Source organism: Bombus flavifrons, chromosome 14 (assembly GCF_040668555.2).
Source record: "Bombus flavifrons isolate JBK064 chromosome 14, iyBomFlav1_principal, whole genome shotgun sequence".
Taxonomy (NCBI): Eukaryota; Metazoa; Arthropoda; class Insecta; order Hymenoptera; family Apidae; genus Bombus; species Bombus flavifrons.
The window spans coordinates 11,013,827-11,039,437 of record NC_138455.1 but is presented as its reverse complement, the minus strand read 5'-3'; the positions used below and the strand labels follow the sequence as shown (position 1 = coordinate 11,039,437).

The 25,611-nt window shown below is 28.8% G+C and overlaps 7 protein-coding genes across 16 annotated transcripts; 3 read left to right on the top strand and 4 right to left on the bottom strand.

Moving 5' to 3' along the window:
- Window positions 1-19: 19 nt before the first annotated feature.
- On the top strand, window positions 20-3,010 carry Deaf1 (deformed epidermal autoregulatory factor 1). The gene is made up of 4 exons (XM_069127240.1): window positions 20-422; window positions 775-1,266; window positions 1,345-1,806; window positions 1,895-3,010. The coding sequence occupies exons 1-4, from the start codon at window positions 156-158 to the stop codon at window positions 2,093-2,095; spliced, it is 1,422 nt and encodes a 473-aa protein (XP_068983341.1). The 5' UTR covers window positions 20-155; the 3' UTR covers window positions 2,096-3,010.
- A 150-nt stretch (window positions 3,011-3,160) lies between these two features.
- On the bottom strand, window positions 3,161-5,395 carry wcd (U3 small nucleolar RNA-associated protein 18 homolog wicked). The gene is made up of 7 exons (XM_069127238.1): window positions 5,234-5,395; window positions 4,949-5,152; window positions 4,677-4,830; window positions 4,429-4,614; window positions 4,161-4,352; window positions 3,917-4,085; window positions 3,161-3,829 (listed from the first exon to the last, which is right to left on the bottom strand). Exons 1-7 carry the CDS (start codon window positions 5,383-5,385, stop codon window positions 3,366-3,368), a joined length of 1,521 nt encoding a protein of 506 aa, XP_068983339.1. The 5' UTR covers window positions 5,386-5,395; the 3' UTR covers window positions 3,161-3,365.
- On the bottom strand, window positions 5,353-13,319 carry LOC138186917 (sperm-associated antigen 6). 6 transcript variants are annotated; one of them, XM_069127232.1, is made up of 11 exons: window positions 13,191-13,319; window positions 12,744-13,006; window positions 12,409-12,619; window positions 12,154-12,332; window positions 11,910-12,083; window positions 11,696-11,848; window positions 11,475-11,624; window positions 11,251-11,409; window positions 7,029-7,174; window positions 5,927-6,069; window positions 5,353-5,491 (listed from the first exon to the last, which is right to left on the bottom strand). In XM_069127232.1, the coding sequence occupies exons 1-11, from the start codon at window positions 13,213-13,215 to the stop codon at window positions 5,460-5,462; spliced, it is 1,635 nt and encodes a 544-aa protein (XP_068983333.1). In that variant the 5' UTR covers window positions 13,216-13,319; the 3' UTR covers window positions 5,353-5,459. The 6 variants fall into 6 exon arrangements, with proteins under 6 accessions (XP_068983333.1, XP_068983335.1, XP_068983338.1 ...); XM_069127234.1 differs by lacking the exon at window positions 7,029-7,174; XM_069127237.1 differs by lacking the exons at window positions 5,927-6,069; window positions 7,029-7,174 and having other exon boundaries at window positions 5,370-5,491.
- LOC138186922 (uncharacterized) lies at window positions 6,392-10,561 on the top strand. Its single transcript, XM_069127244.1, has 3 exons — window positions 6,392-6,576; window positions 7,986-8,953; window positions 9,755-10,561. Exons 2-3 carry the CDS (start codon window positions 8,741-8,743, stop codon window positions 9,842-9,844), a joined length of 303 nt encoding a protein of 100 aa, XP_068983345.1. The 5' UTR covers window positions 6,392-6,576; window positions 7,986-8,740; the 3' UTR covers window positions 9,845-10,561.
- Window positions 13,320-13,484: 165 nt separating the features above from the next.
- On the top strand, window positions 13,485-15,042 carry LOC138186921 (testis-expressed protein 9). 2 transcript variants are annotated; one of them, XM_069127242.1, is made up of 6 exons: window positions 13,485-13,765; window positions 13,935-14,079; window positions 14,151-14,315; window positions 14,388-14,522; window positions 14,604-14,738; window positions 14,903-15,042. In XM_069127242.1, the coding sequence occupies exons 1-6, from the start codon at window positions 13,485-13,487 to the stop codon at window positions 14,984-14,986; spliced, it is 945 nt and encodes a 314-aa protein (XP_068983343.1). In that variant the 3' UTR covers window positions 14,987-15,042. The 2 variants fall into 2 exon arrangements, with proteins under 2 accessions (XP_068983343.1, XP_068983344.1); XM_069127243.1 differs by lacking the exon at window positions 14,151-14,315.
- A 2,504-nt stretch (window positions 15,043-17,546) lies between these two features.
- Window positions 17,547-22,145, bottom strand: Cul1 (cullin 1). Of its 4 annotated transcripts, none has more exons than XM_069127222.1 (15): window positions 21,916-22,145; window positions 21,685-21,789; window positions 20,885-21,105; window positions 20,613-20,775; window positions 20,308-20,526; window positions 19,982-20,236; window positions 19,616-19,909; window positions 19,289-19,552; window positions 19,027-19,206; window positions 18,716-18,865; window positions 18,531-18,649; window positions 18,320-18,440; window positions 18,149-18,252; window positions 17,859-18,078; window positions 17,547-17,661 (listed from the first exon to the last, which is right to left on the bottom strand). In XM_069127222.1, the coding sequence occupies exons 3-15, from the start codon at window positions 21,046-21,048 to the stop codon at window positions 17,581-17,583; spliced, it is 2,334 nt and encodes a 777-aa protein (XP_068983323.1). In that variant the 5' UTR covers window positions 21,049-21,105; window positions 21,685-21,789; window positions 21,916-22,145; the 3' UTR covers window positions 17,547-17,580. The 4 variants fall into 4 exon arrangements, with proteins under 4 accessions (XP_068983323.1, XP_068983324.1, XP_068983325.1 ...); XM_069127223.1 differs by having other exon boundaries at window positions 21,685-21,776; XM_069127224.1 differs by having other exon boundaries at window positions 21,685-21,768.
- Window positions 22,146-23,068: 923 nt separating this feature from the next.
- Tom7 (translocase of outer membrane 7) lies at window positions 23,069-23,802 on the bottom strand. Its single transcript, XM_069127245.1, has 3 exons — window positions 23,571-23,802; window positions 23,363-23,411; window positions 23,069-23,271 (listed from the first exon to the last, which is right to left on the bottom strand). Exons 1-3 carry the CDS (start codon window positions 23,668-23,670, stop codon window positions 23,256-23,258), a joined length of 165 nt encoding a protein of 54 aa, XP_068983346.1. The 5' UTR covers window positions 23,671-23,802; the 3' UTR covers window positions 23,069-23,255.
- Between the last annotated feature and the right edge of the window lie 1,809 nt (window positions 23,803-25,611).

Here is a 25,611-nt window from a genome sequence, read left to right as displayed (position 1 = left end):
ACAGTTTCAATTTAGATTCGATTGTGGTTAGTTTGGAAACGTGTCGAGTAAACTCGAAATTGTGATCGCGAGTAATCGCAGGCACCGAAAGATCGTGGCGCTGTGTTGAGCGTGCGCTGACGCCATAGTGTGTGCGAGAGGCGAGAACAGCCGAAATGGAGGAGAGTCAAACATCGGAAAGTGTCGCCGTGCTACCGGACATGTCCGAACCGTTGACGAGCGAAACCGAGGATGCGTCTGCCCTAAAGGTCGAGCACGAGGAGCATACCGTCGCCGTGACGGCGAGCGTCACTCCGGTACCGGGTGTTCCTGGTGTTCCAGGAGTCGGTGTACCGGTTTCTTTACCCGTTGGTTCTATCATTGGTGTAGCGAATTCGACCAACGGCACGACCTTCAACGTCATCACATCAGACCAACTACAGGTTGGTTGTAGAAGCAATTGAGTGTTTGTTAAACTTGTTTTTAATACAATTTTGATACAGAACTGGCTTTCTGACGATTCATTCACTTTCTCGTTAAAGAATTACTGAAAAATGAGGTGGGGTTTTACTCTTCTTATACACATGTAAGCCAGAACTACTTACATGCATAGTGTACACAACATTAACTCTTATAATGCGCCTGTTCATACGTTGTACAAAATACTGGACGCATGTCTTTTCTGCCATTACGCGACACGATTATGATTTTATATACATATGACGTTAATGGAATCTGTATACCTTATTTTAAATTAAATATCTAATTATATATGTGTTTCATTTCTTTTCCTAGTTGCCCGGATCAGGTCAGTTTAAGCAGATGCTATGTGTAGATAATGGTTTCATTTGTGAACCACGGCATGACAAGGACACAGATTCCTTACGTTGGAATGGTGAATTAAAAGCAACACATATAGTAATCCAAAATAGTACAGAAGAGCCAGAATCTGAGCAGATTCATGTCTCTACTGCTAATACTCAACCAATATGCAGTTGGTCAGAATCCGCTAATTTAGCAGTATTACCTGTTAGATGTAAAAATACAAATGCTGAATTACATAAAAGCAGATTTGGATCTGGGGGAAGAGGAAGATGTATCAAACTTGGGCAAGACTGGTACACACCAAGTGAATTTGAAGCATACTGTGGGAGGGCATCCAGTAAAGATTGGAAACGCAGTATTAGATTTGGTGGTAGAAGTTTGCAAACATTAATTGATGAGCAAATTTTAAAGCCACATGCTACTTCTTGCACCTGTGCAGCATGTTGCGATGATGACAGTGCAGTTAATATACTATGTTACTCTATAATTAATATGTAATTGCAATTTATCTAGTGATTATGTAATGTTTTTTTATTTCAGACAGGTCCTGTAAGATTGTTTACACCATACAAACGTAGAAGAAGGGCTAGAGATACATCCGATGGAGAAACACCATCGCGTAAACTTAAAAGTGATACTTCGCGCGATGGCAGTAATAATGACGAAAGCGATAGTGAAGTTGTAGTACCTGATAAAGAAGTATGGCCTCAATTTGTTTCAACAGACGGTTTAGTTGTACAACAGCCGCAAGATCAAGATACCGTTGTTCAAAATGTACATCAAACGGAAAATGGACAAAGCGACGATATATTTAAAAAGCTCGACGAAATGTCCAATAAAATGTTAAAGTTGGCTTATGAATTTAGACGTACATTAGAGGAAGCTAAGGAAGTAAACAGACAACAAAGAAGAGAACAAGCTCTAGTAGCGCAATTAGGTGGTAGAGGGGATGTTATTGAAACTGTTGGTTTACAACCAGCATCGGATACACATAACAAAAAGGTAAGGAATATTGCTAGAGTATAATCAAGTGTATTCTATCCATATACATATCTTTTACTAGCTTTTCATAATACTTATCTATTTCTAGTGTGCCAACTGTAACAGAGAAGCATTTGCGGAATGTTCGTTATGTAGGCGAACGCCTTATTGCTCTACGTTTTGTCAACGTAAAGATTGGGCGGGTCATCAAGTGGAATGTGTAAGAGGTGCCGCAGAAACTGTAATGCTTATAGTTGAAAGTAGTAGTGGAGATACTAGTGCACTTGCTACGACTGCTGGGGACCAATAGCTAGTGTTCCTCACACCTATTCACCAAAGTAACATAGGAACTGAACAAACTATCTTAGAAACTTCGAAATTGGGAGAAGAGACGAAGACTTTAAAAAAATCTGTTTAATGACCAATGAGTCAAAAAGTTTTGTATATATAGTAGTAAATATTTTATATATATACAAGAGTTAAATTGTAACGATATTATTAAGTAAATAAGTAAATTTACACTAAAGTTGAAATTTTTTTAAATCAAGATTTAAAATTATGCTATATACGAATGAAAGATCGTAAATCAAATAATTGTAAAAATAAACAACAACATGCACGTATATGCATATGTATACTACTACATATTTTGAACGTACAAATACACGCGCACGCGTTTATGCGTGTATATGCGTATGTTGTATCACGCATGATAAAATATACTTCTATGAATCATTTTTTTTTACGTAAATTTATATCATTGACCAAAGGAGGTAATTACGCTTTTGTGGATATTATTTATAAACACTGTCTCCTTTTTCTTCTGTTTGTAGGTATTATTTTGAACTTCCTCTCCAAATTCTTTTGTTAGTACAAATTTAATATTATGAGAACATTATAAAAATGATATTTAGAATGAAGGCTAGCTTCTATTTTATGAATATATCGAGTCATACATTTATATCATCTCTCACACATATTTACACTTCAAATCGATGTTCTATAAACTCGCAATCATAATGGATTTCATGTAGTTACAATAGTATCATATCATTTTTTCACTTGAAATAGCAGAAAAAATATTAATGTATATCTACATATATATACCTAGTATGCAAATTATAATGGTGATAACACAAAAAGTCTAACAAACATCACTAAACAAGAAACACGGTATCAAATGTATTATATAGCTATTATTTTTAATATATGATTTTCTAATCAATTCATAACGAATATCATTTACTAGAGTTTTTTTACAAGCCATATTATTACCACCATGATTCATAGCATTATTATTATTATTATTATTATTGTCACTATTAATGCTGTTAATTAATTATAATAGAACGATCATAACAAGTATTTTGTTAAATAAAACATGAAAGTTTACTTTGCTTATATACAAAGTGAACAGAAAAAAAATAAATATTGTTTTCATCAATTATTAAGTGTCTATCTTATTCTTATATGCTTTGATACATTATATTTTATTCAATTATACATATTATTAACTTAGTTCAAACTTAGTTATAAAAAACTTTTTAATAATATTACGTGATTTGCAAAATGACAATTATCTAATAATTTCCATAATGTTTCAATCTATATAAAAAAGCACTAAATGATTTGTTGGAAATTGCTATATAACCGCTACCTGGTGAAAAATCGATAGCTTCGGGTATTGACAAATTTGTTTGAAATGTAGGAAAATTTGAAAAAACGGTGAACGATGGTAAATGCATCATTCTAAACGCATTATGTTTTTTATCTGAAGCCATTGCCAAAATTTCAGAATAAGCATTAAATTTTAAACTGGTAATCGACGTGACAAAATTGAGAACAACTTTTAGTGGAACAGGATTTCGATTTTGTAACACTGTCTTGGTATCATACAAATTAACTACACCCTCTTTACTACCTGTTGCTAAAAATTGACTATTTGGAGACATTGCAATAGAAGCACAGGATAAACATCCATCATCTATAGCTCGATGAATGCATACACGGCTATTTAGATCCCAAATGTACATTTCGTTGCTGTCTTTAATTGTTCAAAAAGAAATAAAAATTCACATTAAACAGAGAATATATAAAATTGAATAAACAGTGATAAATACAAAAAACTTACCACCATGTGTAATCAATGTATTACTATCTGGCGTAAAGGCTAATGCTCTACATCTTGCATTCATTTTCAACATACTGATAAGTTCCTTTGATGAACTTGTTAATAAGAAAATTTCTCCTGCTCGCCCACAAACTGCTAATAATTTTCCATCTGGAGATACTTCATATTTCTAAATAATTTATAAAAATGTCATTCTATATAATAATTTAGATTATTATAAAAAAATAGTTATAATTTTTCAAACCTGCATGTTAGTAAGTCCATGCGGTAACAACATTCTATATGTTTTTCCACTTATTAAGTTATAAGAGTGACAATGTGCATAATATTGAGAACCAATCAATACTTCTGTACCATCTCTCAGAAATTTTGCTGCGCTAATAGGAAATTTCTTATACTGCATTGTGTGCAATTTATTATTTTCAATTCCATCTACCTATAATTATATCATATTTTGATAAATTCTCCATTTGAAAATACAGGTGCAATACAACTAGATTTTGTATAATTACTTGAAAAAGAGATAAAATTCCAGATGTACCAGCAACCAAGGCTACTGTAGAAGATGGATGAAATTCAACACTTGACACAATGGGCCCTTCAGTATGTGTTTCTTTATTAATTGGTGTCAATGCTTTTATGTCAATTATACTCTTTGGCAAATTTTTTACTTTAGGTTTTTCCAAATGGCAACTATGCTAAAAAATATAATACATATTTAGGAATATTAGTCATTGAAGTGGTAAAATGATTTTAGTACCTTTAATATTTCATTATCTAAATCATCAGATTCTTTATTGATCTTTTCAATCTTGGCCCATTTTGGGTTGCCCACAATCTGTTTATATTTGTTACACAAGTAATCTTTACGTGACTCCTGTAGCATATTGTCGGCTAGTTTGTGTCTTGGTCGACTAATAAAAAGAATAAACCATTTGATTAGTTTCCGGATAATACATATTATTTAAAAACAATATTTTTCCTTTATTACTAAACAACATATTTTGTTTTCATTAAATTTGGTATACATACGTATATTGAACATCATCTTCATCAATCCACGCCACCTCGGTATGTTCCTCAGAAATATCAGTTTGCACAATCAAATCATTACTTACATTATCATTATCATTTATAGAAATATCATTTTCATTAATATTCGATTCAACAACATCCTCATCGTTTGATAAATCGTTTATGATGTCAGTTGGATTACCAAGCACGATTCTTTCTAACCTGTATACAAATAATGTGATAAATTCTGTTTCTTAAACAACTTAGTTACTTAGACTTTCTATATTACCGTAATAATTATACCTGGCCTCTTCCTTTGCATCATATTCATTTTTGCGTTTCCTTTTCAAAGGTTTAGTGTACTTTTGTTTATACAATGTTTTTGAGGGAATACCTTTCTTGTTTAACATTTTAGTCGGTACCAATTTCTTACGATTCAATTTGTTTTTCTCCATGATGTATTGACCGACTATTATGATTTACTTAATACAATTTTTAACACGTTCAAATAATCAAATATTACGTATTTTTAACATAACTTTGTCACATGTTCCTCCTTCTCTACAATCATTAAAATACTAAACATATATACTCCCTACATAAATTCACTTCTACGAAATACTTTGAATAAATTAAAAAATTCTTTTGAAATTATAAATATTAAAAACAACGAGTATATTTAATTATATCGGCTAGATCTTTATACATTTTAACAATTTTGTAATTCTATTGAATATTTTGTACTAAGCGTTTGATAACTAGTGACTAATGAAATATATTTCGTTGATTATGTACACTGCACGTGTATAAAAGATGCTCCAAACTGTTTTTTAATTTAAAAAATACTTTTGAAAATATAAGAAATCATAACTTTTTGAAAAAGATTTATTTGGCAATATTTCTTAAATAACGATCTTCATTTCCTCTTAACTAATGCGCATAATACATGATTAGAGAATATACCGATTCCACAATCGGGATGAATCAAACTTTAACCTTCTTCATTGAAAGATGATAGTGAAGATTTAGAATCAATATCAGAAGATAAGTGTTCTTCTATTGCAAATAGGGAAGGACATTTCGGTTGATACTGTTCTACAGCTTCCAAAAGACTGTTTGGATATCCAGGAGAGTAATATCTAAAATCAAAAGGGCCAAGAATTCATAATATAAAAGAAAAGGGAGGAAGAAGAGTTTATTCTAATGGCAACTCGCATAATAAATTGATGATTACTAAACGTATAAATAACATTCATTCATTTGTAACTTATTTGTAAATTAATAAGATCCAAAAATACAAAATATAGCGAAAACGGAAGTAAATTAAAAAATATATGTACAAAGTTAGCTTATCACTGAATCGAGCTATTGATAATAAATATAAAATGCTATCAGTTGTTTTATAGTGATAGAAATTATTGAGTTCATGTAATATTATTGATCCATTAAAATCCAAGTTTATATTTTTCCAATGCAATCAGCTGTGACAACATGGCGGTCATGCCGTATATTACTTGTCCGATTTAAATTAAGACACGCGATCCAGAAACGGAGCTGCAGTTATTTGCATTCACTGCTTGTGTAAACGGCTGTAAGAAGACTGTATTTTTTTCATTAACAAGAACTCGTGTTTCCGAATTCACTCAGTAAGTAAACCATTACTAGGGTTATGTCAAAAGCAACTAGTGTTATTTTTGATAATTATCTACTCCTATCATTATCTTTACATCCATATCATTATCTTTACATCCATATGCTTCTCTGCATGCATCAGTATTTTAGTCATCTTGATGGAGAACATAATTCAATTTTAAATGTCAAGAAAGACAATAATTCTTTCAAATGAAATGATGTTTTGAACTATCATATTACATCTTACTGAAATAGCATTATGACTTAAAAATTATAAAGCATAATCTTCTATAGCAATATTATAGTTATTATAAATTGTTGTTTAACATATCATGTTCATGAGAGAAACAATTTCAAAAATATGCAATACTAATCTTATGTTAAAGATATCAAATATATAATTCGTACCCTTCAAATTATTTTTAATTGAAATAATTTCCAAAAGCAATATGAAATAAAACACAACCTGACAATTTCATCTGGAAAACAGCAATTTATAATTTGTATATACTCCAAAAGTGTTGAACCAGGATCTGCTTGAATTTCTTGTACTTTCTTTAAACCACCGGATGTTACAAATAATCTTCTTGCCCTGGGATCATGAGGCAAAATCTATATAAAAACAACAAATAATTCAAAAATGCAACTTGAAATAGTTGAAATGCTTTAAACATTATCATTTATCAGTGATCTCATTAACTATGCGCATGAATGGATAGAATGAAAGACATTATTAGCTATCAGTTTGCATGTTGCAATATACCTAAGAATAAAACTCCTGAGACCTGACCTACACACTGTTTAAATGCAGTTATCTAAAGTAAACTTAATTTCTTAAATGTTTTAATCGACAACAAATTAAAATAATTAAAAATGTCTCTTTTAATAAATGATACCACGTTTACGATTTTATAAAAATATATATATATATATATATATATATGTAATATTGTATCAAAATTTATTATAAAATATCCGAAATCTAAAAAAACATTCTTTGCAATATGCAATAGAAGTTATTTCTTATAACATCTTATGTGATTTCTAATGCCCACATTATAAAAATTACAAATTACAATATGAAATCGATCTTTGTATGAAATTCTGTCTCTTTGCATATTTGTAATAGTATTTGATAATTTATTCAATAACATGTTACGATTTTTACCATAATACATATTACAAGCATCGTATGCAACATATTTGAAGGCGAAGCAAAATCTGTTCACATTTTCCACCTTCCTACGTCGCCAAAAATATCTTATTTACGAAAACAAAATTCCAGAACAAAATCGTGGGATAACGTGTCTGTCACAGACCTGTTGATAAATTAAAAATTTCTATTATCGTTTAAGTGAATTTTTTATCACTATAAGCATTATTACTGTTCATAATATGGTATGAATAATTAAATATTTTTCAGCTGATTCAGTGTGGCGCCAAAGATCGGTCGCTAAGGGAACGAAAGGAACTTGAGGGCCGTTTTTTTGATAATTACTTCAAGGTTGCTGTTTATCTTTTTTTATTATAAAATACAATTTTTTAATAAAATTTAATCTAAAGCAATCTCCACATATTAAAAACAAAAGTCTCTGAATTTTTTAAATATTTTAGAATAATTTATTATAAAAAATTAAAAAAGATATATGTAACAGCATGTAAAAGAAATGTGAAAAGAAAGATTGAAACACCAAGTAGAAAGTAATGCCCTAAATACAACGATCTTAATACAATAGTTGAGAAAGAAATTTAATGAAGTGTCAAAGATAAAAATCAAGGTTGAAGATTATTGTAAGATTTAATGTATTGTAGTTAAAAGATAGCGAGACAAGACAGATGCCTTAGAGTTCAAACATATAAGAACATAAGTGATAAAAGGAGATGACATCATTGTATACAAAAATTAATTTGTACTGTGTATTAAGCCAGTACTGTTTGTAAAATTACTGGCAAATATTTCTAATATGATTAACACAAAAGTCTGTCATTTATAAGAAGTTAACTTGTCATAAAATCGTGCAGTGCAGTCACAGAAGTTCTACAGATCACATAAAATGTATACCTTGTATAGTTTCGATAGTAGAGGACTTTGAAGTACATGTATTGAATATTGTAGAACGTGGATATAAGCAACTCTGATTTTACATTAAATAAGAAAGTGAGAAATTAATAATAGACATGATAAACAATCAACATTGTGTTATTCTTAATTCTGGAGAGACCAATAATTATCACCAACCGGTCTCTGCAAAACCTTCTGTTGTTTCTGTATCAAGTATCGATTCTGATGTAAGTGACAGAAGAGATGTACGTGAAGAACTTTATGCTGGGATCTTTAGAAGACACAGGAAGACCATACTTGTGTTAGGCAGTTTTCTCAAAATGTTAAGGGTGAATAGAAATATGAACAATTATGCTAGTATTAAACCTAATGATGATAATGATGAATAAAAGAATAATTTTATTGCATAAATGGAGTAGAAGACCAAGTTTAATTTTTTATACTGAAAATAATTAAATTGATATTGTTATTGCTTTGTAAAAAGATCAAATGTACTTTAATTATCACACCTCTATTAAGATTAATATAATTTAATTGCTTAAACAGATTTTTACATTTAGTAATTATTTCTCCTAAAAAGAGGCTTATCTTACATAAGGTATTATCTTGATAAATTACATGCAGCTGTCATATATTATGTTTGAATCTGTTTGCCATGATAACTATATAGATCATAAATTTGTGCTTACTAACGTAATTTTGTATACTTTATGACTAAAAGGGCATAAATCTATCTGAATAGCTTTATCAATAGATAAAGAATATTTAAGAATCAGTTATAATAGTAAATTTGAAAAGTCACATATAACTTAAAATTTGAAAATCATAGCACAAATTATCATCTAACACACTTTTTACAAAGCAAAACTTTTTAATTAAAGTATAAAATATTTTATATCACACACATATTTGATACAATATCTATAATATTGTTACATATTACTTTATTTTCATAGTTTTGCTTTTCCCAATAAAAAATTGATTTCTTTCCCTCATATTATAAGATAAATTATTCAAATAATTCAACTATTAAGGTACAAAAGCAGTTAAACATTTTATTTACATTTGAAATATTTTTAATCTAATTGTCATGGAATAACGTAATTTTGTCTTTTTTTCTCATTTTTCAGAGATACTTGGATAGATTGCATGCTTTGAACCGAATATATGCCTTAATTGCTTTACATTTTGATATTGTCATACAACAAAAGTTTTGGTGAAATCATGAAATTCTAATTATTGTAACATGTCTGTTTATATGTACTTCAAGTTAATTTAAATAGATATTTTCAAGACTTAAAATTTATGAGGCTTTATAAAAATTTATCGTAGTTTATATTTTTATTGAAGCTGTTTTCCATTGTCTGTTTTAATGTGTATCCTACTTCTTTCAACATTTAGCAAAATAAATTTCCTTAAAACGTTTCAATAAAGAAAAGGAAGGGATGAAGAAGAATATGTGATGCAAATAAAAAATTAGCAAAATACTGATAGTGAAGTGAAAGTACTACTGCCGATCATATATGTTACATTTCTTTACTTATGTTTGTACATAAGAAATCGATAATACAGTATGAATGAAAATTAATAGTAGCCAACTTTTTCAAGATGCAAATTTAATAACAATTTTTTGTTACTTATATATCTACAATTTTTATATTACTGGTCTCTTTATATCAAATACTGCCATTAGAAGATACATACAAGTATATGATATAACAAATGCAAGTAGTATAGCTTAACAAAAAAGTATGTTTAAATATCTAAAATTGCAATTACAATTTTTATATAAGAAGCACTTAACAATTCGATCGTTCTGGTACTTCAGCTGAACCATTTATTGTCGTAAGACTGAGAAATGTGCTTTTTCAGAATATAATATGTGCCATAATATTTATAGACAAACATTAAAAATAAAAATAATTAAGATGGTCTTATGCCATTGTCAATTTCTTCACTTTCTATCAATCAAATATCAGATAAATGCAATGACATACAGCATATCGGAACTGTTACTTTTTAATAGAAATATGTGACATTTCATACCATGTTAAGAGATCAAAGTCAAGTTATACCTTATGCAATTTTGGAATAGTGAAAATATATATAAGCAAAACAGATAATGAAAATATTAAAGATTACATTATACAAGGTCGGAATAATATCATAAAATGACAATTTTTATTGTTAGAATGCTATTTATGGGATAATAGTTTGTATGTGATAAGAATGAACCACTACAACTGCTTAACTAATTTTTCAATAAAGCAATTTCAAATAGCTTAATAATGGTCCATGTGTATATAATATATACATATATATGTTTATTATGTAATTAAATAAAAGAAATAAAATTATTATTAAATAATAATTTTATGTGCTAATATATATAAACTTTACCATTTAGGTGGATTTTATCATATACTGATGATTTATATAATTTATCTCATTGTATGCATATGGTAAATAATAAAACAGATGTTTTGCTTTAATTGAAAATTATAAATAAAAGTACTATTTCAATTATTGTACTATTATGTTTTACAACTTTTATGTCCTGTGTACAATTTGTAGAGATTATGTATAAAGTAAAAAGTTATATAAAACAAAATACTGTGTTCCTCACCTTGCTAAATTGTCCAAGTACATATTTTAGAATATTAGGTGGTGAATCATGCAGCAAGGATTCCAAAGCTTCAATATACATACATTTTTGTAGTATTTGTTTCAGTGCTGTATTGCATTTTGCTTTGAGATCTTCTGAGCTATTTGGATTATTGTACAGCTGAAAATAAACTATAAAATAATAATAATGAAGAACAACGTGGTATAAGAAAATCTGTAACATACCTGTAATAACTTTGGAAGAATGTTTGCGACTGCAACTGCTTTTGCATGTTCCGATGTATGCTTTCCAATTTGCCCAATTGCCCATACAGTGACAGCAAGTGTATGATCGTCATTTTCTTCATATAATATAGTAGATAGGTGAACAATTCCCTATAACAAATATTTGCTCTCAATTATTTTGGCTATGGAAATATTGTGACAAGTATATTGAAATATCACACTTTGGATCCTATGACTGCAATAGCTAACTGATCTAAGTGTCCAGCAATATATCCAATTGCCATTATTGCTGGCAATCTGACTGTTAATTTTGAGGTACTAATTAATTCAACAAGTGCACCAATACCACCAATATTCACTATAAGTTGGGCCAACTAAAGAAAAATATAATTATAGCAAAATAATGTTGCAAATAAGTTGGTTTGATTTCTTTACCTCTAATGTATGTTTACAAATTTCTCTGGTTAACATTGCAGCAGCTTTAACGACACATTCATCAGGATGTGCCATGTGTACAAGAACATCAGGAAAAATTTCAGCTTCAATAATAGATTCTGCTAGGTGTACAGAGTGTTTTGCTATACTGCTTAATGCCAAAAGAACTTGACGCTGTGTACATTATTAATAAGTGGAATATTATATTACAAAATCATACTGTACATATAGTATTTTATGTTACCTTTAACTTAGTATCAGAATTAGATAATGCCTTTGCAAGAAAAGGAATCGCTCCTGCATCAACCACAGTTTCTGCAAGATCAATATTATGTTTGCTTATATCGAATAAAGCAGAGGCACTAATTTGTTTTAAACATAATTCAGGTTCTTGTAAGGCCAAGACTAAAAGTGGAACAGCTCCTATAAATAACATGATTGATATACAAGTTAATAAAATATAGATAACTAATAGAGTATATTAATAGAGTATATGTACCTGCATCAACTATGGCTTGAGCCAAAGTCTTATTATGCCTAGCAATGTATCCTAATGCCCAAGCAGTAGCTTCCTTAACACCAGAATCAAAATCTTCTAAACAAATTATTATAGTATCCAATCCATTATTCTGAATCACCATAGATGCCAATTCTGGGGAATGTCTAGCAATTGCACGTAAAACAAATAGGGCTGCTTTTTTATAAAATTTCTATAACAAATATGCTTCAATATGTCTTCATTATTTATGTATTATATTTTAATATATAATAAATTCTACTAAAACAAAAAGAAAGAAATACAGTCTTCTACATCTAAAATGCTTACATTCATACATTTTGTTTATCAATATTCTTCAATAATTGAGGTAAAATACCCATTCTTACAACAGCTTGTGCCAATTTAATACTATTATTTGCAAGTTTTCCTAATGCAACTGCAGCTGTATGCTGAATAGATGGTACAGGATCTGTTAACAAAGGGCATAAGAGATCCAAAACCCCAGCAGCTTCTAAACAATCTATAGTGTTTGGTTTTGAGGCAAAATCAGCAATGGATTGAACAAAGAATAGACGAGCCTTTTGGTACTGATCAAAGACTATAAAGGCATAATAATTAGTATTAACATTCCTTAGCAAGCTAATTATTATAAAAAATTATTCATGTGCAGAAGATATATAAAAATGAAGACTTCTATATGTGCATGTGCCCTTACATTAATTATATTATAGAAGACCGCCAAATTTTTATTAAAAATATTAAAAGTATTTCAAACATTGTACCTTGTAAAATTGAACGTGCTGTCATTTTTATTTATTATAAATTTTTAAATGTATATGCGATGTTGATACTTTCAATGCGTTTTTATATCATTTGACTTTACGAAACTGTCATATGTTTGAAAACGAAAAGCTACCGCCTTCTGCATACTATATAGTATAGCGACTCGAGAAAACAAATGTTTGATCGAATAGAATATAGACGCAGAAATTATCAATCAAAATATAGTAATAGAAGGATATAGCGATAGTAATAAAATACAATATCTTTTATGTAATAATTATTCATATCGGAAAATGACTGAAGAATTATTATCTAAAGAAAAAGAATTTCATCAGTTGAATAAAGAACTTGAGCAGAAAGCAAGCAATTTGATAGCAAAAATAGATTCTGTTGTTAACACTTACAATAACGGATGCTCGAATCTTAATTCGAGGAAACATCGCGTAAATGCGACGAAAGAAAGAACAGCCTATTTAAATGGTATAACAATACAAAATAAAGATAATTTTCAGATTTTGGTTAAACGAAATTCATCTTTACCTCATATTTTCGATCAATCCGTTGCTTTGAAGCCGTAAGTATGGAAGAAATGCAATTATTTATATTTATGTGTTAAAAAATGATCTCATAACAAATATATTTTAGTTTTAACAAACTATTGAATAAAATTTTTAATTATTTTGTAATATATTTAAAATTAAACATCTGAATAATAAATGATTTCAATATTATTTATATATTAGAAAAATAGAATCACAGAAAGATAATGAGGATGAAGTTTCTAAGCAAAAGAACCTGGCAAATAAAACTGTTCTCAATTTCTTAAAAGCTAAGGTAGATATATTACAGGATGAGCTACAAACAATGCGAATTGAATATAGAAAACAGGTACCTAGAATTCATGTGTGCATGAAAGCATTTATTTGATTAATCCTTACACAACTATGTTGTATGTCCAGTGTGATATTTGCAAAAATTTGGAATCTGAAAATAACAAGATTGAAATTAAGTTAAAAGCTGAAATAGAATCATTAAAAGAAACAATTACAAAATTAGAGAACACTAACAAGGAGTTGCACTGTCAATCACAAGCATTAAATACAGAAAATTCAATCTTAAAAAAAGTATGCATTACACTCACTCTGTTCTTTTCCAATAACAATTTTTTTTTTATTCATACAAAATATTTTTAACAGGACTTAGATAGACTTCAAAAGCAAGTAAAGATAACAAATCAACAGTCTAATAGTTGCTTGATGAGATTAAATAGATCTTTGGAAAATAATGATAAACTTAAGAATGCATTGAAATATTCTGAAGTAGAAGAAAAGGTGCAACTTATACAAATATATAATATTAGATAAGAAACTTCGTACCATTTAGCATTTTTATCTTACTTAATGTTTTTACAGGAATTGAAGACTCAAATTAGAAAGCTAGAAGAAGATAGAAAATTAACAGCTAATCACTTGGGAAAGCAACTTTCAGAATTAATACAAGTGTTTAAAAAACAAATGTTAATTGTAGATAACTTAAAGAAGCAAAATGTATGTATATATTTTATCTCTATTATATAAAATTATATATAAAAATTAAAACATTTGATATATATGTACTTTAATCTATCTTTTTAATCGATGTATGTATGTAATTGATATGTATATATACGTATGTACATGTATGTATGCATATAAAAACAAACACACACAAGGCATGCTTACTGGCAGTTGGACAACTAAAATTAACAAAAGAAGATTTCTCAAGATTATTGGATCAGAAACCTGAAAATTTATGATATATTGTATATAAAACATTTATTAAATGACTACTGCAATTCATACATTGCAAAAGATGGAATAACTTCATTTCATAGCCATACATTTTATACAATTTTATATTACATGATATAATCCTTAATATTTTTTATGAAAATCTGTGTTCTTTAATACATTACCTGTCATACATGAAATTTGAAAGTTTTGTGATCTAAGCTTTATGATTCACCTTAACATTTCTTTTTTTGTTTTTATTTATCTTATATCTGGGACATTTCTAGCATTTTTAACATATACGTAATAAATAAGTTATATCTAAAATATCAATAGAATTTTGAATACAAAATGTCAGAATGAAGTATGTAAAGTATAAACATTAGTCTAATTATGGAAATCATATTTTTTTATATTCGTTTAATATTTTCAAAAAGTAATGTCATTTAGAGTTACAAAGAGATACAAAACTAATTTTCATCATAACCGAGATGAATTTATTTTATTCAAAACAATTTTCAATAACTTACTCAATTTATTTACACTTAAGTCCTATTTTGTGCATAAAAAATTTGATTAAGAATGATAAATTTCGGTTAGTACGTATAAAAATTCACAAAATTAATTGAATTCATCTCAAAGTTTAATCTTCAAACGTCTCAGAAAACACTGACTATTTTTTTTATCAAATGAATTTTACAGATTTTTATTTTATATCCTCGCTTAAACAATATATGTACTATCGTATATTTTCTACGCTTATAAAAGCAGCTCGACATATTCTAAATACTATCACTTGAAATTAGTTAAATAATATCAAGTGTCACAAAAAAGTGAACGAAGATGATATATGTTTGTATTTTCCGTTTAACCATTTCTGCGCAATCTAACTTGAATAATGTTGTTTTAGTGTTTTACTATTTAAATCTCTAATATGTTCTGTTTAATAAAATATATTAAATTAATTGTTTTCTTTCTCTCTTTCTCGTTCTCTCTCGCACTCGCACTTAATACGAAGATGCTATTCTCAAATGCTTATAACTCTTTCCCCCATTTTTGATGCCCCTCTCCTTTTTATAATTACGATAACGTTTCGTTTAAAATTCTTATTTTATAACCCTTTTACACATTGCGTTTCACAACTCAGCCTCACATATATGTATACATCGAAATTTGCTATCCTTATTAAAATTAAAAGCACTGATACATTAACAATTTTCATTTTTAATTCACTGCTTGAGTTTATATTTAAAATTATACTGCACCGCAGATTTTCGCATTATTTCATATTGCACTTTAAATATTCAATTTATTTTAGTCTCTAGAAAGTTTCATGTTTAATAAAATATTTAAATAATTGGTATCATAAAGTTGATATATCTATCGCCGATCAGAGAAAAACAAATCATAAAGTACATTCCTTATTTTTGAAAGTCTTTATATGAAATATCACTTTTCCAATTAATTTTTACAATAAATCAACTTCAAAATAATCATATGAATCTTCAAATTTTATGTCATAATAAAAATTTACGTAACCATTACTCCTAAAAACATAGATTGACTTTTATATTATTAGGGTAAACTTTTTTATTCACTGGTATAAAATTTTTTCCGTTATACACGTAATTATTAATTAAACTTCTCGACTTGCATTAAAATGCATTACTATCTATGTGTTTAAATTCATGTGTTTCATATTATGTTATAATACAAATAATTAATGAAATTACATTTCTTTCTTACTTTGTAAGCTCGTAGAAATTATACACGAACAATGCACTTTATATTATTCGAAGGAAAACAGAAAAGGAGAAAAAATAATAATAAAAGGAAATGGTGCATGCCCAGCCTTTCATCCTCGTTTGTTAATATGTGTCTTATAATATATGTTAAATTTGTTTGAAACATTATTTTACTTACAGAGTGTTTTATTCATCTCACTCTTATCACGCTTAATACTAGATTTTCTCGCTCTTTTTTTCTCTTTTCTTCTATTTATTTTTACGAGTTTATAATTTCGAAAACAATATTTTTTTTTATTGTTCTTTGCAAGGTTATGAATGTAAAAGTTAGATTCGTGCATTTTTCGTTTCACAACACGATATCGTATCAAAAATCAGTAACACTTGAATTTACGTCAAAGGCGGCGTAGACAGTAATACATCTAGCAGCTTGACTATGAAATGATTTTATTAACGTATTATAAAAACCAGACTCTAAATGCGACCAGAGGGACAACATGGTACAAGGGCATCCATGTACAAGGAGAATGTATGAGATTCAAATTCGAGACTTAAATAAATATTGTGACAATATCTAGCAATGACATTGGACAGTCATCTTTCGTTCGCGTGTATGGTTGCTGCTGTATCGTTGTCGTAGATCAACTTGATCATGCCAGGTAGCTATACGTGTCCTTTTGATATTATAAAAACCAGACTCTAAATGCGACCAGAGGGACAACATGGTACAAGGGCATCCATGTACAAGGAGAATGTATGAGATTCAAATTCGAAACTTAAATAAATATTGTGACAATATCTAGCAATGACATTGGACAGTCATCTTTCGTTCGCGTGTATGGTTGCTGCTGTATCGTTGTCGTAGATCAACTTGATCATGCCAGGTAGCTATATGTGTCCTTTTGACCCTCTGTGCGCTCCAGATATTCTTTCTCAATTAAAATATCTATACATTTCTGAAAGAGCAGAATCATCTTATATTAAGGTTATATCTTTTTCATTTCAATTTATTTTCTCAAATATTTCTATTCATCGATATCATGTTATGATAAATCAATATAAGAAAAAATACACGTTCACATATGTTAAAAAATTATTCGCATATATTTATATATGTGAAAATGTCTTAAAAAACAATGTCGTTTATACGTACCTTAATAACATGTACTCTTGGTTTGAACCTAGAGCTTAATTGATTCAGTACCTCAGCTACCAATTGTTGATGTTTGAGTACTTTCCTCATTTTCATAATCCTAACAATAGCTGCCTGAATTAGGAGTTTTCTGTCTTCTTCTATATTTTTTTGTGTTGTTTCCTGTTCAATCTTTAATTCCGTTTTCATTGGTATATTGATATTAACCCGCAGCTTCTTGCTGTCATAAAAGAAATATATTAATATAATTTCTGATAAGGTAAATATCACAGACTATAAAATAGAGTTACTTTTTATATCCTGTGAAAAGCTCAACTGTTGACAGTGGTGTCAATTCAGCTTCGTCATCAGTAGCAGCTGTTAATAGTTTAGCTTTCAAGAGTATTTGAATAACCTGTAACAATAAATATATCATCTAGGCTCTATTTTATATGTTAATTCTTTCGATTTTGTTATATTACCTGAAGCAAAAAATCCATTTTTATCTGTGTAGCATCATGTAATTGTTGTATCGTCCATACAGTAGAACCATTATATTGTAAGAGAACAGCCATTTGAAATGTGGATGCTTGCAACGTGTATCTGCAATAAAAGAATGAAAACTCATTTGCAATTGACACAAAATATTTATTATAAATTTAACTTAAATTTTATTGTTAAATATTTTATGACCTGTTTTTGAAACAATTTGTATGCAATTCTCCTTTAGACATATTGTACAACCAATTCAACTTTCTTCCACTATGCTGTGAACTATAGAAAGTGGTGAACCTATGTACAGATCTCTCTAGCTGTAATGCAAAGATAATATTTAAATGATACTATTATCATCAAATGAATTATTCAATTCCGTTTACCTCTGTTGGTAATGAAAATGTAAAGGATTGTTGAAATGGCCAAGAACCAGAAGACAACACTTGTATATTGAAATCTATATCCAATGGTTCAGCAGAGTTTGTCAAATGTCTTCTAAACTGTTCATTTAGATCTTTAGACACACCAATATCCTGTGAACAGACTGCTATAATTATAATGTTATATGATTTTGACAAATATTAGTAAACAATATAAAAATAATTGCCTATAAAAAAATAAAAAATCCGGGAAAACGTGTGAAATACAATACAAATTAAATAAAAAAAAAGAATATCATAGCACAATACAGTACCTGAAACATTCGTTGCAATTTTGAAGTATATTCAAAACCACAAGCTTGCTTCAATTTAGAAATCATAGAAGCTTCTGCATCATCACTGGCAGACATATGTTGTACTAATCGTTTTGCCAGCATTTTACTATAGAATTTTTGAAACACATCTTTGTCTTCTATATATTTAAATACCACCATCTGCGATTGAAAAAAAAGGGTGTAATATTTTTAGCAAGCAAAAATGTAGTGTTTGTATTTTATTCATTTCATTTTTACTCACAACTTGGTTCAGTGTATCTTCAAGTTCAGCTTCTTCAGGATTTTTGCTACTCTTTTTTAACAACAGGTCACAATATTTTGCTAATAATTCTGGTGATTTGCTGCTGCTATTTGCTGCCCTAGTTACTGAATTACTGTTAATGAATCTTCCACAAGCCTTATCAAGAGCTGCCACAAAACCACTGTCATTATTAAATGCAACAAGTACTAAAGCATTGTATTTTTTATGAACCTCCAAAATAGTGTTTACATAAACCTTTGGATCCTACAAAAAAATATTTTTACACAAAATTAAGTTGCAGTTATTTTAAATTATTAATGAACGTACATTAACTGCAGAATCACCACATTTATCGATAGCTCCAAGTCCTTGATTAGCTATATGACCTTCTAAAAGGTTCCGCAATTCTCCAAGACCATTTGGAATTCTTGCCACTAATTGATACATCCGACCTAAGTCTGTGTTTTTGTCAGCATCCAAGAGATTTTGAAATTCAGAATGAAAAATGTCCAAATGTTTTTCAATTAACACTCTTTCACACGTTTTTGCTAATATTTCGTGCGTTGTTTGATGCAAATATACCTGAACTCGCTTTTGTTCTTCCAATAACCTTTGCTCTGCCTATAATAAAATAATATTTGTAAACAGTATTCTTAGAAGATATGATAATATAACAAAAGTTGATTTCAAAACCTTTTTCATATATTCTGTAACTGGATTTTGTCGAAGGAACTCTGAACTTTCTCGAGTATAAAACCTTTCTGTATCTTCAAGGAAGACATTTTCAAAAGAATCTTTGTAAACAGTAAGATTCTGTCCTTTAGCACCGGGATCATCCTCATTCAAACCTAATTCTACGTAACAATTGATTACACCACTGACTAAACGTGTATTTATTGTTTCCCCATTGCGTTCCCGTTCAATTAATTTAAGTACTGCGTTAGTAACCTGCGATGTATTATAATATACAATTTACTTTTTAGTCTATTTTCCATACATTTACTTATTAAAAGACTTACTTGTCTATTTAAATGCTTGAATAAGTTATCTCGCCATGTAACCAAAGCTGATTGATAAACTTCATAAATTCCTTTGCGACCCTCCTCACATTCTCTACGTACCCAATGTCGATTTAGATATGAGCATACACCATTCAGTACTTTACTACTAAACTGATATTCTTCCCATTGTCTTGTATAGAACTGCAATACATCTTCATCCATCAAGTCGATTCCATGCTATGTAAAAAATATCAAATTAAAATATCGAATATTCTAGTCATGGATTAATTAATAATGATAATCAGTGGAAAAAAAAAGATCACCTTCAATAAACTTATAAGGTAATTTCTAAGAAAGTCACGTAAACGTTTATATAACTCCAAACCAACTAACTGTGCACCTCCTTGAGAAATTTGTCCTTTCTTACTTTTGGTTGATGTTCTAGTTAATTGTTGATGAACACTTGTGCAATAATTATATACATGTCTGACAAGTTATGTAATAAGGAAATTAATAGACCGTAGAGAATTATTTTGTTATTATAGTTTCATTTCTTTCTTTTTTTGTTGTTTAATATTTAAATCAAAAAGGATACGTGTACAACTCTATATATCTTGGTTTAGACATACATTGTCTGTTATAAACTTGTTCAATACCTTCACGTAGATCTCCCCAAATTTGATCTAAATCTATTTGTTTGAGGCCTGCTGGGCCTCCTTGATGACTCCCAGCTCCTCCTCCACCTCTATGCCCTGACATCCTATTTTTATACGCTTGTCGAGTGAGCGTCACTGTTACTACTGTCTACAATAATTTCTGTAGGAAAAATAGAAAAGAATCTGCTATGTAATTCAAATACATTGTACAGAAATTGTATAGAAAATAGAAATATAATACAATAAAGCAAATATAAAAAAATGAACAGCAAAAATTTGACTTTTGTATACATAGATGTATAATACTAATTTTATTAGAATAGTTTTTAGGATACAAATGATAATAATAATCATGATGATGATAATGATGATGATAAAATAATGATGATGGTAATAATAATAATAATAATAATCACAATAATAATAACTATTATAGCACAAAACAACATATTCAATAACTGAAATAAACTCTGGAACATACTATTACATCTAATGATATTTATTAGTGATTAATTATTCCAAAATTTCAATGTCACAATCATTTGCTTATATACACATTTAAAAGCTGTTGAAATCGTTTGTGAAACTATAAATATAAAAACTATGTGAAACCTTTGTGCGCTTACGAGGGACGATTAAAGAAAAAGTGATAGTAAGTGCAATTGGATGAAGATATTCGTGGGGAGAAAAAAAATACATTTGAGCAAAAAAGGTTAGTCGGTAATCGGAAGATCCATACCGATGTAGTTACATCAGGATGCACATCGTTAGCAGTAGCTCGAATTTTTCGTCAGGAAACTTCAGAACATCGCAAATCTTCGTGCTACAACACTACCATCCGTCACTATTGAAGATCCATAAAAAGCAATTGACAGAAATAACACCATCGCAGCCCGTTGCCATAAGAGAATTACTTTTTTTCGTTGGTAGAACGGAGGGAAATATTGTGAGACAGAAAGCGCGCACTCACCTGTCGACGTTCACCACCGCATAACAGGCAGGGTTAGACAAGGGAGTTCTCGTGAAAACGTGGTGGCTATCTTTAACAATCACTGGTACTTCGTTCTACATACGCTTTAACGAGAAATTTATAACGCATCCGCTTGTTACTTTTGCGCTCTACACGATGACAAGCACAGTAAAACCGCGAACCTAAAATGTTGTATCTGTGTGCCCAAAACTGACTACAGTTCCAATCTGCTACTTTACTTCTGACAGGTTAGGTATCACTGTTACCAACAAAAGAGTACATGTATCTTCGATTTTAAGATCTATTTCCTTCACAGTCAGAATATATTATTACTTTTTGCAGTATATTTTATCTATCTTTCTTACTTAGATACTTTCTATCTTGGAAACTTGCGTTTCAAAATTTTAAACTGAAAAGTGTTAAAATAAAGGTTCTTTCGATACCTATAACGAGAGATAGTAATTTTTATTTTAGAATGTGGATATATTGATTATGAAAATCAGTCTATAAAAATCTTAATTAATAATAGTTAATTATCTTTTCTATATCGTATAAGATTGTACGTATATTTATGTAATTATTAACGTTTATTATTTTAATAGCATATTAACTATAATTTTCATTAATATTGCTGCCTGTTTATTAGTTTAGTTTAATTTAGATTTTTAAGTAGATAAAATGTAAATAAATATATGCAGGTATAAAATAATAATGCGTAAGGACTTGATACATCATTTATTTAATACATAGATTTGACAAAGTTAAATTTACGTATTATATATAAAGCATCTGCTATTAATTCAGAAAAATACTTTTCAAAACTCACTTTAGATTTTATTTAAATGCTACAATCTTATCTTAAAGAGCTTTTAATCATTATTACGTGAACAAAGCATAGTAAGAAGTAATGGTTTAGCAAGAAATAAGTACAAAAGAACATTGAATTTAATACTGAGTCATTCAAAGATATAAAAATATTCTACATATATGTACAATGATAAGAATAAACTTTCATAATAGATAACAATATAACTATGGATATAATGAAAACAAATAGCAAAGGATATTTGATACTTCTCTCAATATATAGATATTTCTGACATTTTTACCTTTTTTATTTTTTATTATAATGAGTAAAACATTGTAATTCAAATTTTTACTAGAAAATTTTTATTTCCCTTAACTCAACATAAAGATGACATTTTCTTGTTAATAATTTTAGTCATAACTACAAAAATAAATTTACATTGAATTTAATGGAAATAAAGAAATATGGTTGGTGAAGCTGTGGAAATATCTTCATGAAATATAAGACAAAGTAATGTCAAAGTAGCTATTTTTTATTGCCATAACAAGCTGAAATAAAAAATTATCCATGTTCAATTTCAGAATATCAATTTGGAACAAATATTACTTTGCACAAAGATAAATTTATGCAGAAACTTACTTTATAATTGATAATGGAGGCATGCCTGGGTCAGCACCTTTTCTAAATCCTAAAAGGTAAATTAATCAATGAATTACGTGTCGGTCATACGTTAGATTTATTAGGAAGATATACACATTCATTCGTATTATAAAATAACTGCACATACATACAATTTGAAATTAATAAATGAACAATCGGGTGGAAAACATGGAGAAAAATAACTAACCTAAAAATAATATAGCAGGAATGAATCCCCAATGAAATATAGTTTTGCTGACATCTAAAACAATTGCAATTTTTTGCTTTGTACTCGGATTCATCGCCATTTTCGTATAATTATCACGTGTAAAATGTCTAGACTAATCTTGAATATTATGAAATGGGTATACACAACTGTTAGATTATTTCGAATGATCACGAATACCAGATGTACTTGAAAACGAACATATACCTGATATACCTACTTCTCTAAATGTACATGTGCTTTTTTGGTTTCTTTCCGTCGGCTTGTTGGATCTTTCCACTTTTCGTTCATACGTTGAAAATCATTAAGTCATATTGCGCTATTGAGTTATCAATTGGAGACAACCTTTAATTGTTTTACCGAAATTATTCGAAATAATGCATCTATATAATATCTTATAGTCTATGTCCATGTTTTGACAGATTCGTCCATTCTGTAGATTGTAGACTACGCGGATTTCGAACTACTTCAATCATTTTTTAACTTCCTCGATGGTAATTTCAAGTTTTTACATTTATTGTTGTATATTTTATTAGAAACTAGTACCAAGTAAAGATTGTAATTGTGTGACGATTGTTGTGTAGTTTTTTAATGCGTGAACATACAATTAAATAAACATTATAAAATATACTTTATACATATTGTTTCAGAACTCACCACATTATTGCATTTGGGGATTATGTGAATCACAGCAATATTGTTGTGGTGACAATGTTTGCTGTAATGAAACTGATTTTAATTTTTTATTTTTAACGTATGTTTGATGATCTTATAATATAATACAATATAATACAATACAATATAATACAATATAATATAATAAAATATCATATTAACAGGGCTATCATTTTTGGAACAGTTGTCATTCTCACATTATGCTGTATTTGCTATTATTGTACCTCTCGACGAGTTCATGCGTCTTTCTTAAAGAAATATTTCAAAATTGCTTATACTTTAATGTCTAACCAACGAGAAAATGAAACGAATGCTGCAAGGAATCAAGAATCGATAGTGGAAGACTGTGTTGTACGAATAGAAAAGACAAAAACTATGCTTTAATAAACATTCTTTATATATATATGTTCTATATGCCTTTTTAAACCCAATGTTAGCAGTTGACTGTAATTTTAAGAAATGGAATTCTGTCTATGTTAAAATTCTCTCATGTGTAACCAATAAATGTAATAAATGTGTAGCTGTATATGAATAAGATCGTTTAGAAATAGACATCTTATATTTTTGAAAAAAAACATCCATAATGGTGTAAAATTTTATTTGTTTCAGCAGATAATAAGATTAAGCTTGTAAAATAATGGCTTTTTTTAAATCTAAGAAGCTGCTTTTACTGTCCAGAAATTACAAACCAACTTTTACCTTGCAATTTGAAAATAACACATTTATGAAAATTAGAAAAGAATATCCTATTACTTGAAATTAAACGTCATTTATTAAACTTTTATGCACAATTTACTTGTATGTCAATGCTAGAATAAATTATGTATATATTAAATGTTATGTTACGTGTTAATTCATTCTATGATATTATAACAAAGTTTATTTAGTAAAGTTAATTCATTTTGCAATTTTTAAATAAAGTTTATGAATGATATGTCTGATCCATTGCAGCCTCACGGTTATCTTGATTTTCTGTACGAACCGATTACATGCAATAATAATTTTTAAATGAAACTCATCAATAGAATTACTATGTTATATTCTTGCAATTTAGAGAAATTAAAGAATCTCTCATTTAAAGAGTTTATATTCATTAATCAATTATATTTAATCAAATTAAAATATGAAACGCATATTGAATTACTAATTGCAGATATCCACATTTAATAAATGTAAATTCTGTTCGCATTTTGGTTTAATGTATTTTTTCTTTATTTGCAATTTATTCCTTTATTTGATATGATCGTTACTGAAAACATATTTATTATTTATCCCTCAGCACAGGTTTTCCAAGAATTAGACAATTTCTGTTCGTAAACGAGTATGAGCGACTTGTTACAGGGCCTCC